Raw genomic sequence first — 19,442 nt, 5'->3', positions numbered from 1 at the left:
AAAGCCACTGTTGAGCCATTACTGCCCTCGGTCCTTGGTCAGCACCAACCGTCTGTTTCAGATACACCCAAAGTCAGCTCGGTGCCAAAAAAAAAAAATAACACAGGCCCCGGGCTTCTGAGTCATTCCCTCCAGCTTTGAAGCCAACAAGACCAGCGGATCCAAAATCCTCTGTCGAAACACCACTAAAAACCTGTGTCTGAAACACTGGTTTAATGCTGGAAACCATCTATACCGAAAACTTCGGCATGAGAGACCAAAACATTTACATTTAGAGAAACATCACTCTGGTCCAAGCATGCAGAACCTGTACTTCAAAGCTTACAGGAGTATATAGGTTACAGGCAAAGACACACCTGGATCCATCCTAATACCGGGTGCATTGTTATAGACTTCTACTTACTAGTGCACAACCATCTAAGACAGCTGTTCTTGTAAGAGACTTTGGATGTTCCACCTCCACCAAAGCACAGAAAGAAATCGGACAATGCCAGAAGCTTGGTGCACATCAGTCCCTCACCCAACAGCTGTGCACCTTACCCTCTCACCACAGGCTTCACCGGCTGCCCCTGCATCAAAGTGACCTTTTCTCTTTCACACCACAAGATGATCCCTAGGACACATGATGCAGATCCCCCTGCTGATACAAACCCTGATCTGGATGATTCCACAACTTGATGGGGAGAGCAGCCACCTTTCATAAGGTACAGTTGCACGCTGATTTTATGGGAGATTATTTTTTGTTTGAGACTCGGTCCTCACCTCAACGCAGCTCTTGGCACAATACCTGCCTATGCTGAAAGGGATGTTAAGACATGCCACTAATATATATTCAATGTCCCCGTTAGGTCCAGGGTAATTACGCCATGGGTTTTTTTTTGTTTGTTTTTTTTCTTCTTTTTTTTAATTATTTAATCTAAGGGATCACCTAATGACCTTATCTACATCAAGGGTCAGCCTCCAACATCTCCCAGAAGAAAAAAAGCAACATGGTCTATGCCGCATATATTTACAACACACTACTAATTCCACAGGCTAGCCACTGCATATGAAGGGGGTGGGGGGAGGTACTGCCTTACAGTCTAATCTAATTATGTGTAGCTACTGCCACTCATGCTTGGAACGGAAAATGTTACTTACCGCAAAAGCATCTGTTCATGGTGTGTGGTGCTGTAGATTTGCATGCGTCCACCCTCCTCCCAGGACACCAGTATTTGTTAGTTACTTTCACTGGTTAGCCCAAACTCCTTTAGCATGGGCATCTCACTATACTATGCTCTACTTCACATTCCATCCTCACCCGCTATTCAGGAAAACAATCTAACAGTCGATGACCATGTGCATTACCTACCTCGTGACTCGAAAGACTCTTTGAAGAAAAACAACTTGCATTCATCTGAGCACAAGGCTAGGTGGCAGGATTATATTAAGCATGTGAATATACAGCACTACATGCCATGAACAGCTGCATATTGGGTAAGTAACATGTTCCTTTTAGTAAAGTAGTATGGGATGGAAACTCAAATCAACAACTCATTGCATAAAGGTTTAGTCTGTATAAGCTACATGATGATCGGAGGGAATGCCATAATGCAGAGGGAAATTAGGCTTACCTATAATGTATTTCTCTATCCTAAGTAGTCTCTCCCTGTTGCTTATTAGCCCACCTACTTTTCCAAGGACCAGGATCATAATTCTGGGGGCTTGTTGGTTCTTTCTTCAGTCTAACTTCCTCTTGTCCCTATTTAGCTCTTTCCTGTTCCTGTTAAACTTTAAGTCAAACAATCACTGCGCACTTGTTGGTAGATTTATTGCTGGATTATTCACTCTGAACCCTGCGGAACAGCCATCCAGTACCCTGATGTGATCTGACCCCTAAAATGTGTACTATTGCCTAATCCTTGAATGGCATATTTAACGTACCTGTAAGTCCCTAGTCTATGGTACTTGTTGTATCCAGGGCCTGTGATTAAATTTCAGTAGTGGACTGCATCAACCTTAGTACCACTGCTAAAGTGATAGGTGATAACATGACCATTGGCCTAAGAGTGCAACCTAGATGTGCATTTTTTAAACAGACAATTCGCCCTGGCAAAATACACCTTCTTGACAGGCCTAAACCATTTTAATACTGGTAAGTCACCCCAAGGTAGGCCTTAAGTGTCCATAGGGCAGGGTCCATGGTATTTAAAAAGTTGGACATGCGTTCATGAGTTTTTTTGTTTTTTTTGTTTCTGTTTTTTTTTGTTGTGTTTTTGGATATTTTTTATTTTTTTAAATGTCATGACAGTGAAAAATCTTTGAAGTACTTTTTCACTAGGGCAAGGCTAGCGCTCCCCTAGAAAAGCACTGGGTTTTATTATAACACTTCATAATGTAGAACTTCATTTTGGGACTAGCTAAAACCATGGTTCAACCACTCAAATATTAGTAGTCATTTAAAATCTAACCTATTTTGGATATGCTACTTTTAGAAACATGGTGTTATCCTGCCTAAAGTCTCTAGTAGCTGTTTTTGACATAACCCCCAGCTCTCACCTGGCAGCCTCCTGTGAGAGGTGGTAATTGCTCTCAGGAAAGGGAACAAAAGGACCTTGGTTGGGAGGAGTGACTACCTCCTGACAGTATGGGGTGGGATGTGGCCACCAAATGTATAAGCTTCAAGGCAGCAGCTTCTTTCACAAGCAGATGTGACCTACACCTAGGCCTATTTCTGCCATTGCCTCGGTAGCCAGAGTGGCACTAAGCCCAGTGGAGGGGAAACCTGGTGCAGAACTGCTTTTCGATGGGAGTTGCTCAATATACTGGGCAAACTTCAGGGTTATGCCCATAGCTCTGACCCAGGAAAAAAGCTTTCTGACATCTTGCATTTGGGCAGTGTAAGGAAATGCATCCTTGGCATGGTTATCCCCTGGCGTTTTGCCTTTTGTTGATGCCAGTTATGATTGAAAGTGTGCTGGGACCCTGCTAACCAGGCCCCAGCACCAGTGTTCTTTCCCTGTACCTTTGTTCCCACAATTTGCACAGCCCTGGCATCCAGATAAGTCCCTTGTAAATGGTACCCCCCCTTACCAAGGGCCCTGATGCTAGGGAAGGTCTCTAAGGGCTGCAGCATGTCTCATGCCACCCTGGGGACCCCTCACTCAGCACATGCACACTGCCTCACAGCTTGTGTTTGCTGGTGGGGAGAAAATGACTAAGTCTACATGACACTCCCCTCAGAGTGCCATGCCCACCTCTCACTGCCTGTGGCATAGATAAGTCACCCCTCTAGCAGGCCTTACAGTCCTAAGGCAGGGTGCACTATACCACAGGTGAGGGCATATGTGCATGAGCACTATGCCCCTACAGCGTCTAAGCAAAACCTTAGCCATTGTAATTGCAGGGTAGCCATAAAGAGTATATGGTCTGGGAGTTTGTCAAACACTAACTCCACAGTTCCATAATGGCTACACTGAAATCTGGGAAGTTTGGTATCAAACTTCTCAGCACAATAAATGCACACTGATGCCAGTGTGGAATTTATTGTAAAAAGCACCCAGAGGGCATCTTAGAGATGCCCCCTGAATACCAGTCCGACTCCTAGTGTAGGCTGACCAGTTTATGCCAGCCTGCCACAACCAGACAAGTTTCTGGCCACATGGAGTGAATGCCTTTGTCAATCTGTGGCCAGGAAAAAAGCCTGTACTGGGTGGAGGTGCTTCTCACCTCCCCCTGCAGGAACTGTAACACCTGGCGTTGAGCCTCAAAGGCTCATGCCTTTTGTTAGAGCAGCCCAGGGCATCCCAGCTAGTGGAGTTGCCCACCCCTCCGGCCACTGCCCCCACTTTTGGCAGCAAGGCTGGAGGCGATAATGAGAAAAACAAGGAGTCGTCACCCTCCAGTCAGGACAGCCCCTAAGGTGTCCTGAGCTGAGGTGACCCCTGCCTTGAGAAATCCTCCCTCTTCAGATTAAAGGATTCCCCCCAATAGGATTAGGGATGTGCCCCCCCCCCCTCCCCTCAGGGAGGAGGCACAAAGAGGGTGTGGCCACACTCCAGGACAGTAGCCATTGGCTGCCCTCCTGACCTAAACACATCCCTATATTCAGTATTTAGGGGCAACCCTGAACACAGGAAATCAGATTCCTGCAACCTACACAAAGAACTGCTGACCTGAAAGCCCTGCAGATACGATGAAGACAACTACTAACTTGGTCCCAGCCCTACCGGCCTTTCTCCAGACTCAAAGAACCTGCACAGTGACGCATCTGACAGGGACCAGCGACCTCTGAAGCCTCAGAGGACAGCCCTGAACCGAAGGACCAAGAAACTCCAGAGAACTGCGGCACTGTTCTCCAACAACATTTTTGCAACTTTGAAGCAACTTGTAAAGAACTCACTCTTCCTGCCGGAAGCGTAAGACTTGACACTCTGCACCCGACGCTCCTGGCTCGAGCTCCAGAGAACCAACACTGCGTAGAGGGCTCCCAGGTGACTGCGACCTCGTGAGTAACCTGAGACTACCCCCCCTGCACCCTCACAGCAACGCCTGCAGAGAGGATCCAGAGGCTCCCCTGACCGCAACTGCTTGGAACAAAGAACCCAAGGCCTGGATCAAGCACTGCACCCGCAGCCCCCAGGCCCGAAAGGAACCGACCTCCAGTGCAGGAGTGACCATAAGGCGGCCCTCTGCCTAGCCCAGTCGGTGGCTGGCCTGAGAAGCCCCCCTGTGTCCTGCCTGCACCGCCTAGAGTGACCCCGGGTCCCTCCAATGATTTCTACAGAAAACCTGATGCCTACTAAGCACACTGCACCCGGCCGCCCCTGTGCAGCGGAGGGTGTGCTTCTTCGTGCCTCACCCCCCACCCCCCCCCCAACCACCAGCGCTCTACAAAACCCCCCTAGTCTGCCCTCCGAAGAAGCAGGTGCTTACCTGTTGGCAGACTGGAACCGGAGCACCCCTGTTTTCCATAGGCACCTATGTGTTTTGGGCCCTGCTTTGACCTCTGCACCTGACCGGTCCTGTGTTGATGGTGCGGTGACTTTGGGGTTGCCTTGAACCCCCAACAGTGGGCTGCCTATGCCCAGGAAACGGAACTTGTAAGTGCTTTACTTACCTTAGAAACTTGACCTTACTTAACCTCCCCAGGAACTGTTGATTTTTGCACGGTCTACTTTTAAAATAGCTTATTGCCATTTTAACCTATACTGTGTGTACTACTGCTTTAAGTCAAAGAATCTTGTGGTGCTAAAATAAATTAAGGAAATATATTTTTCTATATAAAAACTACTGGCCTTGAGTTAAGTCTTTGTGTGTGTGTTCCTCATTTATTGCCTGTGTGGGTACAGCAAATGCTTAACACTACCCTCTGATAAGCTCGACCACACTACCATAAAATAGAGCATTAGAATTATCTAATTTTGCCACTATCAACCTCTAAGGGGAACCCTTTGACTCTGTGCACACACTCTCACTTTGAGATAGTATATACAGACCCAACTTCCTACAGGCAGGGAGAAACATTATGGTGCTGTTTAGTGCCGAAGTGATATCAAAGTGGGTAAGGTTGCCCCTGGGAACTTTTTCCTTACTGGACAGGGAGTCTACCCTTACAAGCTAGTGGCAAGGATAAAGTTGGCACCCCTGCAGTCCCTGCTGGTGACTGTCACTTGAGTGAATTCTGTCTCCCAAGTGGTGTCTCTAATAGCTGAAACTTTGTAAGTTTACAATGATTTTTACCTTAAGTAATGACAGAAGACTGGAACCAACCTGCCAAGCCCATCCGACAAAGGTGCGTTGCTGCTGAGCTAAAGATTCCGGTTGCTTCTGCTCTGAGCTTTCCACAGCAAATCTGTTTCAGAGGTGCTTTGCAGAGTGGCAATACAGTCTTGTGCAGCCCTGTTCGGCTATCACTTGCATCCTTGCCCCACTGGAGAAATTAGAGCTCCAAAAATTAAATAAGTTTGAAGGTCGAAATCCTTACCAGGTGAAGGCTCCAGAAATATCTGGTCGGCAAGGGAATTTCCATGGGCGAATTTTGAATTTCTCTAGCTTGGAGCCAAAAGTCAGTGGCTTCACTAGGATTTCGTCGGCTATCCAGCCTCATGAATCCCACCTCTGAAAAAGAAAAGGCAGCCGGCTGTAGCAAAGACAAAGTCCTGCGGTAAAACTCTCGACCAGGACGAACGCTCAACAAGTGCTCCTTCACTTTTTGCCTAAACTCTCACCGAAGCATCGGTCAACCGCAGCCAGATGCCCACAGTTGGCCATTAAGGCTTTTAGGTGCTATTTTGTATAACGCTTCTAAAATATCTCTGGTTACCTAAATCAGAGTTTTGTCATTTTAGAGTCTAGTTGCCCATTAAAATGTATGCTATTTTAATAAACTGGAGATGGATATTTGTGTTGTTTTTCAACTTACTTGACTGTTTTGGTACTGATATGTTTTACTCTTTTTTTGGATTTAGTGTAAATGCTCTGTACCAAAGCTACCCAGGTCTAAGGGATTACATTTAAAGTAAGCTTACTGGACCTGATGCTGGATAGTGACATTATTACTTGGTGAGGACTCGCAACCACCCCAACTAATAACCCACTTTCTTACAATGAATATTTGAGAAGGTTGCTTCTTTTGTTTGTCTAAGGCATTTGTGTAAACAGTATTATAGCCACAGTTTGAAGTGTCGACAGCAGCTTCTGTTTCAGCTGAACTTTCATTGGACTGATTAGGTATCATAGCGCTTTTATGCACTCAGTCACCTGTAAATAAACCCTTACATGTTTCTTCTCTTGCAGCCTCTTGCCTGCAGCCAAGCGTCTTTGTCTGGGCCTTTTCTTTCTCACCATTTACACTGCAGTTGGACCTTACGTACCCGATAATTACTTCCTGACTGAGGATTATGCCGTGAGTACCCATTCCTGCTTCTTTTTGGGAGCAGAGCTTTAAGTAAAATGTGGCCTCAGTTTGCTAAAGTGAACAGAATGACACATGCTTCTGCTTTTGTAGGCACCAGGTAGAATGAGCAAATGGCTGCACAAAGTTGTCGTTGTGTGCTAGTTGAAATATGTCAGTTGCTGTTGTCCTCCTGGTGCCAACAACTACAATACAGAAGTGATATCCAGAGGTCACTCCAAGTGTGGCCTTTGCTGAAGTCCTGTATAGTATTTAGGACACTTTTTTTACTGCATTTTATCAAATGTGTTTCTGCTACAGTAGTATTAAATGGAGGCACCAAACTCAAAGGCTTAACTTTACAGGTTTGTGTTTGTTACTTCGCCTCTGCTGCTTACACTGTTGGTGAAGAGTTTAAAAAAACACAATAGAATGTATTTTATTTTTTATTTTTATTTTCTAATTTTTGTAAATGACATTGCCAGTGCTTGGGAGTTACCATGCAGCAAGGGTTTTGGCTGGGACTCTATACCAATTGGACATTTGTAGATATAGTTTATGCTAAATGTTGCCTATTCTTCTGCAGAATGAGCCTTTCTGGTACCGGTGTGTTTACCTGACCTTCTGGGGGAAGATTGTACTCTACAAATACGTGTGCTGTTGGCTGGTGACGGTGAGTGAGGGGTGAATCGGGTCTGGGAGAATAGACTCTGTGAAGCATTTCAAGGTGCTCTGTATTGTTAAACGTTTAATTGTGCTTGTTGCTAAGTTGTTTTTCCAGTTTAAGCATACTCTGGATTCACCTGTTCGCTTTTCACTGTCTAGTGATGGGCACTGAAAACAAAATAAAGAAATTTGAGGTAAAGTTTGTATGGGCATTGTTTATGTGACTCAAGATATATCGACCCTAAGGACACAAAGCATCACAACATGATCACCGATATGCACAAATCTACTTTTTGTGGTCCAGTCTTGACTGTTTGGGAAATGCCATTCTGTTACCTAAATACCGATGTGGGTTATTCCCTTCTGCTTTAGTGTGAACCACTACATTTGGAGCAACTTGGCTAGTGTGTCCTGTGCTTCTGGATAGGTTCTCTTACTTTGAGTCATCACTAATATTTAATGAACTTCAAATACCTCCCATGTTCAGAAACTAAAAACATATTTTTTTTTGTTACTTTGCCTGCCTGCATGCTGTTCATTTATGTGGGTTCAGTAACAAAACACCGTCCATGATTGTGTTTTTTTTTTTTTTTACTTCAGTGATTCTACAGTCTGCAAACCTACAGGTGCTTCAGGATGTGTTTAGTCTTGTCTACATCAGAGCTTTGCATTGCAGTCAGAGAAGTGCATGTCTCTAGAGTGAGAATTGCTACTGCCCCATCAACCGAGGATATACTATAACCTGTGTAATTGTAAAGAGCACATTCGTCCATTAAAGCATCTTGCAACTGAATGACGGGTATTTGTTACCCAACTCATGATTCTCCTTTTATTTGATAGAGACTTCTAGCTGCAGATTCCTTCCCTTTGAATTTCCCCCAGGCATCAGGCTGGATCCAGAGAATTTTTTGAACAGTACCCCTGTGTGCCATTAGGTGGCATCGATTGGCTCCGCATCCGTTGTTAAGTCTGTCCTGGATATGATGCTGCGGTTCCTATATAGATGCCACTCTGGCGCGCTGACGGCAGTTCTTTTCTTTCCACGCCATCTTGCGCTGATCCGAAACGGACCTATCCCTCACTTTTTTTTTTTGACTGGCCTTTTTTGGCTATTTATTTTATTTATTTATTTTTTCTCAACTCCTAGTGTGTTGAGGATGTCATCGAGGAAAAACAGCTTTAAGCCCTGTGGTTCCTGTCATAGTGCAATGTCCTTGACTGATCCACACCTTGTGTGTCTTTGGTGCCTCAAATTTGACCATGCCCCAAAGTCAAGCTCAGTGTCTGCCCATCCATGTGAAGGCTTTGAGGGAGTGGCCCCTGAAGCTGATGGCAACTCAATGCTCGACTCTGCAAGCAGAGGGTCCAGTTGAGAGAGAGGTGTCCCAGGAGCGGTCCTGGAGTCCTCCATCATTGTCGCCCCTCTCCAAGTTCTTGGGGCGATCTGTTAAGTCAGCGACACAAGAAGAGTTCTTTGACTTCACCATGTCTGTCTGCTGAGGGAGCGTCGGTACTCTAAGACTTGTTCTGAGGAGCCTGGGCGGACTGCTCGACTCCCCAAGTTTCAGGGAGCTGCTTACGAGGCCATGCACCTCATTGTTGGGCAGCCAGACACCGCAGGAGCGCTTTTAGGCCCTACGTAGTTGGAAGGGTCCCTTTGGGTTGCACCCTGATGGCCTCTGCACCGAGGGGGACCCATGGATCTAGTCCTGGATCTGGACCGGCTTTGGGAAAGGTCAGGGTAGTATGGCCGATGTGGACACTCCTGGCACCTCCTGCTCCCACGTGTGGCGCCATCCCCATTCTCATTGCCAAAATGTGAGCCAGATGCACATTGTACGACGCTGGCAGGAGCCTTGCCTCCGATGTTGGCTCCAGAGCCCCTTTTGGACTAGGTTACAGTGACGAATAGGAGCAGCCACTGGACCCTTTAGAATACCCTATGGACCGGCGTACAGACTTGGGTGAGAGCAACAGACTTGATACTTCACCAAGATACTAGCATGCTTTCTCCTTCTACTGTGGCTATGGAGGAGGGAGTTTCTAATTCAATGCTGGTGAGACGAGCTGCTGAAGGTATTGGACCTTAAATTCTCCAGTATTGAATCTTTCATAGATTCACATGCTTGAATCATTCCCCGTCATTGAAGTGGGACTCACCGGTACCATAATGCATAGTGTATATTCTATTAATAGGCTTTAAAAGGAATGCAAATCTCAATTTAACAGCTTATCTATGTCCTTTCTTAAACAAGGACCAAAGCTATACATTAACCAATCAGGCGACAGCACCCTTCAGGACCCTCACCCAGAGGCTCCAGTTCCTCAGATTTTCTACTGCACTTCAAGTGATGAGACTGCCTGAGCTCTGCTCAGTTTTTCTCATCAGAACAACTAAATTAAACTGAATATTTATCAGGTTAGCTTTAAATTTCATTTTGTCCCAGTTTGGGACATTTTGACCATATCAGGATCTCCAGGGAAGGGTGTGAAAAAGCCATGTAACACCTGTGCAAAAATACTTTACTCATAGACCCTCACAAGGACTGTATTTATAGTCTCTCTCCAGAGCATAAGGTATAGATTGCAAAATCTGTAGAACTTTCTCACAGAAAACCCTATAAGATAGAGAAGGAAGATCCTCTTGTGGTTACAAAGACTGAAATGTAAAGAAAATCCAGTCTCTTCCTCAGAGAGTGATGACTCTTCACAAACTGTAAAATTCCCCAAGAAAGATTTCTGGGTGAAGAACCCATCGGAGTAGAAGACCATTGTATCCTGCAGGATAGGGCTCGGTCGACGAAGAAGACCACGACTCAGCAAAAACCACTAACGTCGACGGGCTCATTGATGGCTGGTACAGCGATGGTTGACAAGACATCACAGTTAACTAAATTACTGTTGATTACCTCATTGTCAACAATCCCATCATCGACGACTCCAAAAAGCCGTCATCGACGAAGCCACCATCGCTGAGGGGGCACATGACAGCCACTATAACACTTACACCCTTGATGCCTATCTGACTACACTATCCGCAGGAGAACTGCTACGTCCGGTACATACCTTACCAACCAAGACCACCCCGTTTCCGTCACAACATCTAGATGACGTTGAAGGACCTTTTGGGTAGTGCCCATCCCCTCTGAATTACAGCTGAAATACCAGGATGATTATCAGTACGACGACCATTACTGTCATGGCAATTCTTACATCAATGATGGCCTACAACAAAGCTAGCAGCCCAGCTTACCCCATCAACAGGACCAGACAGTCCAAATGCCAGAGGAATTGATATTTAATCTGCAGGCAATGCTGCAAGACTACTATAGACGATGCCCTGAACCTGCGCAATCTACACCTCCATCGCAGTTGCAAACTCCAGCGTGATCACCTAGGCAAATGCCACCTACTCACCCTACTACACTATCTTTTTCAGGGCCGCTGTTATGACCAAGATACATCAGAGGACGAACAAGAAGAAGAGGGGGAAGTAAGAGATAAAGCCTTCACTGCTTCAGAGTGGGACAACTGTCATACAACCGCCTCCTCTAGATTCTCCACCAGACGATATTGGTGGTTTTCATAGCATAATGGAGCACATAGCGAAAAGGTTTCAGTTAGCTTACTTCTAGACAGACTGTGTTTCTTATATGATTTTAAGGAACCCTAGGAAAAGTCAGTAAAAGCAATACCCATAATAGATTTCATCTGGCAAGAGGGTATTCGCACTATGAAAAATCCAGCTGTATCTCAGCAGTCATGCCAAAACTGGATAAGAAATACAACGTATCAGACGATGAGCCAGAATGTTTAGTAGGCCTTCCGAGGCCAGACTCTCAGCCAAGCGACCCAGAGGCATTCCAAAACTCCGTCAGTGCCTATTACAACACCACCAGATAAGGACGGACGCCTCCTTGGTTTTATCAGAAAACGATTTTCAAGCATGGCAGGGCGTAGAGTCCACGTAGATAATTATTTTGCGATTCTTGCAAGGTTTGACAGATGTGGTTGGATATGTCACAATACATGGATCTCTTTCTGGAAGATGCCCGGGAGGAAGGCAGAAAGGTTCTCCAAGAAGGGGAAGGGGAGTATCTGCGGAGATAATAGACTGTGCGATTGACATCCCTGCAACAGGTTTTCGGCAGCTGGCAGGAGCAGCTGTGCTTAGACGACACACCTGGCTTAAAGTCAGAACCTTTAGGCCTTAGGTGCAGAGTAAAATTCTGGATATGCCCTATCATTAGGAACATTGCAATCAAAGAGTCAGCCCTTTCGAGCAGCCAGAGGTAGGAGTACCTTTTCCTATCAAGGATGTTTTCAACCTTTCAGGCAGCACTATCAGCCCTACCAAGGACAATACAGTTCTTACTAAACCCACCAGTACAGACAACCACCTGCTGCAGCCTACAAACAAACAGCTAGGGGGAAACAACCCACCAGAGGTCGAGACACTTCAAGAAAATAATGACCTAACACCAGCGCAGGCTACCCCACATCCCCAATCAAGACACAGGTTAGCAGGTCGAATCTCCCAATTTTTGCATCAGTGGGCTGCTATAACAACGGACAAATGCGTTGTAGATGTCATAATTCGAGGGCACACCCTCAAATTTCTCAACAACCACTGAATCTCTTGCAAAGAGGTCCACCCCCTCTGTGTCTAAAACAGCTACTAAATGAGATCTCGCTCATGATAAGAAAAGGAGCAATAGTAAAAGTACCAAGCTTTCAAAAGGGAATGGGCTTTTAGCGTTCGATATTGGATCTCCAATGGAGAATATCTTAAACAGTCATTTCGGATGGTCCCCTTACAGGACATTTTCCACCTTTTAAACCATGGAAACTACATCACATCATCGACCTCAAAGATGCATATTTCCACATACCCATTCATCCCAACCATCGAAGATACTTGCTATTCCAGGTAGCCGGCGCTCACTTTCAATTCAATGGTGCTCCCTTTTTGTTTAAAATCAGCACCCTGAATATTTACAAAATTCCCAGTGGCTGCACATCTAAGACAAAGAGGAGTTTAAGTATTTCCATACTTTGACGATTGGTTGATTTAAGGCACCTTCACGACAAACATAGACCACACAAACCTGTCTTGAGCTATTCGAGAAGTTGCGTCTCACAACAAATCTTCAGAAGTCCTCTCACTCCGAAAACAAAAATAACCTTCCTAGGTGCAGTTATCAACACCAATACAGACTAAGCAATTGCCTCTTTAGACAGACAGATAAGACTGGGCTAATGGTTGTATTCTTATCAAAAGAAAGTCGGTTTCAGTTTGGATATACAAATCGTTCCTAGGAATGCTATCTTCTTGCATTCCTTTAATTCCGAATTGCAGACTTTACATGAGGCCACTTCAAGAGAGTTAGACAAGCAGTGGAAACAATCTCAGGGCTCCTTCGACACCATACAAATAACTCACGTGATTAGAGCCTCCATACAGTGGTGGACGTAGCAGAATGATGTGGCAGAAGGACTAACTTTTCTGTCCCTAGTGACTGTTTATGTAATGACAGATGTGTCCCTACAAAGCTAGGGCGCTCACCTGCAAGATCTTTCCATCAGTGGGAAATGGACCAACCCCGACAAGAAAATGCACATCAACTATCTTGCACTCAAAACCCTAGCTCTTGTGTTCCATTCGTTCCTTCACAGAATTGGAAAATATTCCCTGCTCATCGGAACAGATAGCACCACGTGCAAGCACTACTTAAACAAGCAGGGAGGAACAAGATCAGAAGCTTTGTTACATCAAGCAATAAATATTTGGAAGTAGGTGATACAGAACAAAATATCTCCGAGCGGAACATTTATCAGGAGCATCAAATGTGCTAACAGACATACCAAGCAGAACCTGCCACGAATGGGAATCGACCATCTAACATTGCAGAACATATTAATCCGAGAGGGCACCCCAAAAATGGACCTCTTCGCCACCAAGAACAACAGCAGATGCCAGTACTGTGCAAGTTGGCGTCACCAAAAAGGATTGTGGGGAGATGCATTTTCGATAAGATGGTCGAAAATAATTGCCTGTGCTTTTCCCCAGATTCCTCTAATCACAAGTATACTTTGCAAAATAAAGAGAACCATGCAGGATCATCCTTATAGCTCCTAAATGGCCCAGGCAGTTCTGGTACACAGAACGTCTGCTTTCAGAAACACCACACATAATTACTGCCCAGTCTTGCAATGCTAACAATGAACAAGGGCCAGATCTTGCATCCCAATCCGATGCATCTACATTTAGTGGCTTGGCTCTTGAACACCATGAATGTAAAGACCTAGACATTCCACCTGATTCTATAGAGATTCTAGCAAAGGCTAGACCAGAGTCTACCAATTAACCATATCAACTAAAATGGAAACGTTTTTGTATTTGGTGCCACCAAAGGAGCTTTCACCCATTTTGTTCAAATCCTGAACAAATTTTACAATATCTTTTAAAACTAGCAAAATCGGGGCTCACACACTTATCCATAAAAGTTCACTTGGCAGCAATATCTTGATTTAGAAGACAGAACACCACACCCTCCCTATGGTCGGCAAGTTACCACGCAATTTATGAAAGGACTTTTCAGTGTTTTCCCCCACATTAAAAAGACCACCCCTGCATGGCATCTTCATATTGTCTTAAGTCAGTTGATGAAAGCCCCATTTGAGCCTATACACAAGGCAAACCTAAAATATCTTATGGGGGGGGAAACTGCATTGTTAGCACTTACATCTGCCAGAAGACTAGTGAGATACAAGCCTTAACCATAAAAGAGCCCTTCATGCAGTTCAAGAAGGACAAAATACTCCTTAAAACAAACTCTAAATTTATACCTAAAATTCCATCGGACGTCCATGTAAACAAACCCATCACTTGAACATTTTTTCCAAATCCTCAGTCGACTGCTGAATAGACACTTGACACCTTAAATGTCAGAAGATGCATTAGATTCTATTTCCATAGAACACAACAATTTTGTAAATCAAACATGTTAGAAATGGGGTCTTTGGCAGTCAGGTTACCCCCTGTCCAAGCAAGGACCCTCACTCTAGTCAGGGTAAGTCGCACAATCCAAATTAACCTGTGCCCACCCTCTGGTAGCTTGGCACTGAGCAGTCAGGCTTAACTTGGAAGGCAATGTGTAAAGTATTTGTGCAATAAATCATGCAATAAAACAGTAGAACACCACAAAAATACACCACCCAGTGTTTAGAAACATTTATAATATTTATCTGATAAGATATGGGTCACAACGATTAAAATGCAATAAGTATATGTTGAGATCACTGTAAAAATGATATAAAGTGTCTTTAGTCTTTTAAAAGCAATCAATGTCTCTTGCAAGCACACAGTACCTGGTTTGCGTTCGAAATCTCTGCAAAGAACCGCAGAGGAGAGGTGTGGAAAACAGGAAGGGGTGCGTCGATTTCTCTGGCTGCACACGGAATGCGCTGTTTATTTTCACATAGGGACGGCTGTGCGTCGATTTCCGGCGCGCGGTCGGGTTGCAGGGTTTTTTTGAACGCCCCGGGAGGTGATGCGTTGAAATCCAGCAGTGATAAGACAAAGTCACAGGGGCTGTGTCGATCCGGTGGGCGTTGTGGAAATTTCTTCCGCACGGCAGGCGCTGCGTCGATTCCTCTCTGGAAGTCGGGCTGCGCCGTTCTGGCTCGTCTGTACGTCAATCCAGTGGGCCGTGTCGCATTTCCGGTTTCTACGCTGTTGATCTTCTCGTTGAAGTTGGGCTGCGTCGTTACGGTCCGGCATTCAGTGGATTTTTCACCGCTATGCAGGCTGTGCATCATTTCTGGCAGGCTGTGCGTCATTTCTGGCAGGCTGTGCGTCGAATTTTGCCACACAAGGAGTCCTTCTTGAAGAAATGAAGTCTTTTTGGTCCTGAGATTTCAGGGGACAGGAGGCAAGCTCCATCCAAGCCCTTGGAGAGCACTTCTCAGCACAGCCAGAGAGCAGCAAGGCAGCAGTCCTCCTCAGAAAGCAGTCAGGTGAGTCCTATGGGCAGCCAAGCAGTTCGTCTTAGCATGTTGCAGGTTCTGCTTCCCTTCTCCAGGAAGTGTCTATGACCAGTGTCTTGTCAAGAAGTGTCTAAGTTGGTACTGTCAGAGACCCTGCTCAAATACCCAAATATGACTTTGAAGTGGGGGAGACTTCAAAGAGTGGCTTAGAAGTGCACAAGGTCCCCTTTCAGTTCCATCCTGTCTGCCAGTGTCCCAGTAGGGGGTGTGGCAGTCCTTTGTGTGAGGGCAGGCTATTGTGCTTTGACATGTAAGTGTCAAGCCCCCCACCCTCCCCGCCCAGGAAGACCCATTCAAAATGCAGATGTATGCAAGTGAGGCTGAGTATCCTGTGTTTGGGGTGTGTCTGGGTGAATGCACAAGGTAGCTGTCAACTAAACCTAGCCAGACGTGAGTTGGAAGGCACAGAAGGATTTAAGTGCAGAGAGATGCTCACTTTTTAAAAGTAGCATTTCTAAAATAGTAATATAATATAAAATCCAACTTCGCCCTTAAGCAGGACTTTGTATCACCATTCTGGCCATACTAAATATGACCTGGCTACTCCTTTCAGATCGGGATCTACCACTCAAACAGTAGGAGGGTAGCACTAATGCTATCCTATGAAAGAAGCAGGCCTCGCAGCAGTGTAAAAACGAATTTAGGAGTTTTACACTACCAGGACATATAGAACACACATGTTCATGTCCTGCCTTTTACCTACATAACCCTATGGGCTACCTAGGGCCTACCTTAGTGGTGACTTCTATGTAGAAAAGGGGGGGGTTTAAGGCTTGGCAAGTTCTTTTAAATGCCAAGTTGAAGTGGCAGTGAAACTGCACACACAGGCACTGCGAAGGCAGGTCTGAGACATGGTTATGGGGGCTACTTACGTGGGTGGCACAACCAGTGCTGCAGCCCACTAGCAGCATTTCATTTACAGGCCCTGGGCACATGTAGCGCACTTAACTAGGGACTTACAAGTACATTAAATAAGCCAATTGGGTATGAGCCAATGTCACCATGTTTTAAGGAGAGAGCATATGCACTTTAGCACTGCTTAGCAGTGGTAAAGTGCGCAGAATCCTAAAGCCAGTAAAAATGAGGTCGGAAAAAGAGGAGGAGGAAGGCAAAAAGTTTGGGGGTGACCCTGCAGAAAGGCCATTTCCACCAAAACCAGTAATTTGACTCATATGGTAACTTCAAAAAAGGCTTTCCAGCAACCGAAGCCACAATCGGAAGATGGATTGCTGAAACCATTCAGTTCTGCCACGCAAAGGCAGGGAAACCATTGACTAATAAAGGGAAACCACACTTTGCGAGAGCTATATCTACCTCAACAGCTCTATTTGTGGGTCTGTCAGCAGATATGCAGAGCAGCGACATGGTATAACAGACACACCTTCACGCAACACTATTGCCTGAATGAGGCTGATAAAGCGGCTGCAGCAGTGGGGCAAGCAGTTTTACGCCATCTGTTCCAGTAAGGTGAGCCATAATATATTTATCTACCCACCATCTGCTTGCTTTGTATATGCATAGAATTAGAAACTATGAACTGCTGACTATTCTGATTCAAGCATGTGAATCTATTAAAAGCTTCAATTCGGGAGAAGACAATGAGTTACCTGTGACTGTAGTTCTCCAGTATTGTAATCTTTCAAAGATTCGCATGCGATCCACCCTCCTCCCCTTAGAGGGTCACCTTTATTGTGCTTACAGTAATAACTCACCTTTGTGCGTGCAAATCTGAGGAGCTGGAGCCTCTAGGATGAGGGTTCTGAAGGGTGCTGTCATCTGATTGGTCAGTGTATAGCTTTGGTCTTTTTTTTTTTTTTTTTTTTTTTTTTTAAAGAAAGGACATAGGCTGTTAAATTGAGCTTTACATTCCTTTCAGGGTCTATTATAATGTACACTAATTATTATGGTACCGGGGACTCCCACTTCGGGGAATGATTCACGCATATGAATCTATGAAAGATTACAATACTGGAAAACTACAGTTACGTATCTCATTTTCTTGCCTTTGGTGGCCTCACAGCGGCCGAACATCTCCACTTCCAGATTCACACCGACCCCAAGACCACACTCGGAGGCACCCTCATCTACAGACCCCCAGGACCCCGCACACAATTCAGCAAAGACATCGTAGACTTCATCAGCCCACACGCCCTCCCCTCCGCTGACTACATCCTCCTAGGGGACCTCAACTTCCACCTGGAGAACGACAACAACACCACCACCCTGCTGGACAACCTCGCCAACCTCGGACTCAAGCAACTGGTGAACACCCCCACCCACTACGCCGGACACACGCTTGACCCAGTCTTCTCCTCCAGCAAGTACATCTCCTTCAGCCACTCCACCGGACTCCACTGGACAGACCACAGCTGCGTCCACTTCAGCTTCAGAAAAACCACGACTCACCACCACCCACATCTGGCTCCCCGCAGGAGCTGGAACAAGATCATCACCGACCAGCTCTCCACATCACTGAGCCAGAACCCTCCCGCCAGCTCAGCGGACCCCAACCAAGCAGCCAACAACCTTACACAGTGGATCACCAACTGCGCTGACAACCTCGCACGCCTGAAAACCCATCCCATCAGGCCCAACAGCAAGAAAGCCTCCTGGTTCAACAACGACCTCAAGAACTCCAAGAAGAACTGCTGCACCCTCGAAAAAGCCTGGCGAAAAAACCCAACTACAGACAACATGACCGCCCTCAAGTACGCGTCCCGTAAACACCACCAGCTGATCCACACCACCAAGAAGACAGCATTCAAAGAACGACTAGACAACAACGCACACAACAGCAAGGAACTCTTCAGCATCGTCAAAGAGCTCTCCAACCCCAGAGCCGGAAACAACGACATCACCCCCTCACAAGACCTCTGCGACTCACTCGCCTCGTTCTTTCACCGCAAGATCGCCGACATACACAACAGCTCCGGCGCACAGACCACGCACCCAACCACCGAACCGACACCCCCCAACACCACCCTCTGCGCCTGGACCCCGGTCAGCACCGAAGACACCATCCACACGATGAACACCATCCATTCCGGATCACCAACCGACCCATGCCCCCACCACGTCTTCAACAAGGCCGACTCCGTCATCGCACCCCATCTCCGGGACATCATCAATTGCTCCTTCAACACAGCCACCTACCCCGAGAGCTGGAAGCATGCCGAACTCAGCGCCCTCCTGAAGAAACCTTCAGCAGACCCCACCGACCTCAAGAACTACCGCCCCATCTCGCTCCTCCCGTTTCCTGCCAAAGTCATCGAGAAGACCGTCAACAGACAGCTGGCCGCCTTCCTCGAGACTAATGGATCCCTCGACCACTCACAGTCCGGCTTCCGAGCCAACCACAGCACCGAGACCGCCCTCATCGCAGCCACTGACGACATCCGAGCCCTGCTCGACAACGGGGAAACAGCGGCCCTCATCCTGCTGGACCTCTCCGCAGCGTTCGACACTGTCTGCCACCGCACCCTAGTGCAGCACCTCAGCAACATCGGAATTCAAGAGAAGGCACTAGAGTGGATCATCTCGTTCCTCACCGGAAGAACCCAGAGAGTCCGCCTCCCCCCGTTCAGATCCGAGGCCACCGAAGTCATCTGCGGCGTACCACAGGGATCATCTCTCAGCCCCACCCTCTTCAACGTCTACATGAGCCCCCTCGCAGCCATCGCACGCCATCACAACCTCAACATCATCTCCTACGCCGATGACACCCAGCTGATCCTCTCCCTCACCAACGACACAGCCACCGCCAGAACCAACCTGCACGAAGGGATGAAAGACGTAGCCGAGTGGATGATGAACAGCCGCCTGAAACTGAACTCAGACAAGACGGAAGTCTTCA

The 19,442-nt window shown here is 46.5% G+C and overlaps 1 protein-coding gene across 1 annotated transcript in view; it reads left to right on the top strand.

The window, feature by feature from the left end:
• The window catches only part of LPCAT3 (lysophosphatidylcholine acyltransferase 3), a 273,776-nt gene that overhangs the window by 71,065 nt on the left and 183,269 nt on the right, over positions 1-19,442 (top strand). Inside the window, exons 7-8 of the mRNA XM_069243022.1 lie at positions 6,778-6,886; positions 7,461-7,547. Coding sequence (XP_069099123.1) covers positions 6,778-6,886; positions 7,461-7,547 — 196 coding nt within the window. The remainder of the gene's footprint in view (positions 1-6,777; positions 6,887-7,460; positions 7,548-19,442) is intronic.

This window comes from Pleurodeles waltl, chromosome 7 (assembly GCF_031143425.1).
Source record: "Pleurodeles waltl isolate 20211129_DDA chromosome 7, aPleWal1.hap1.20221129, whole genome shotgun sequence".
Classification (NCBI taxonomy): Eukaryota; Metazoa; Chordata; class Amphibia; order Caudata; family Salamandridae; genus Pleurodeles; species Pleurodeles waltl.
Note: the sequence above shows the minus strand (reverse complement) of the source record. Positions and strands in the feature narration are given on the sequence as shown.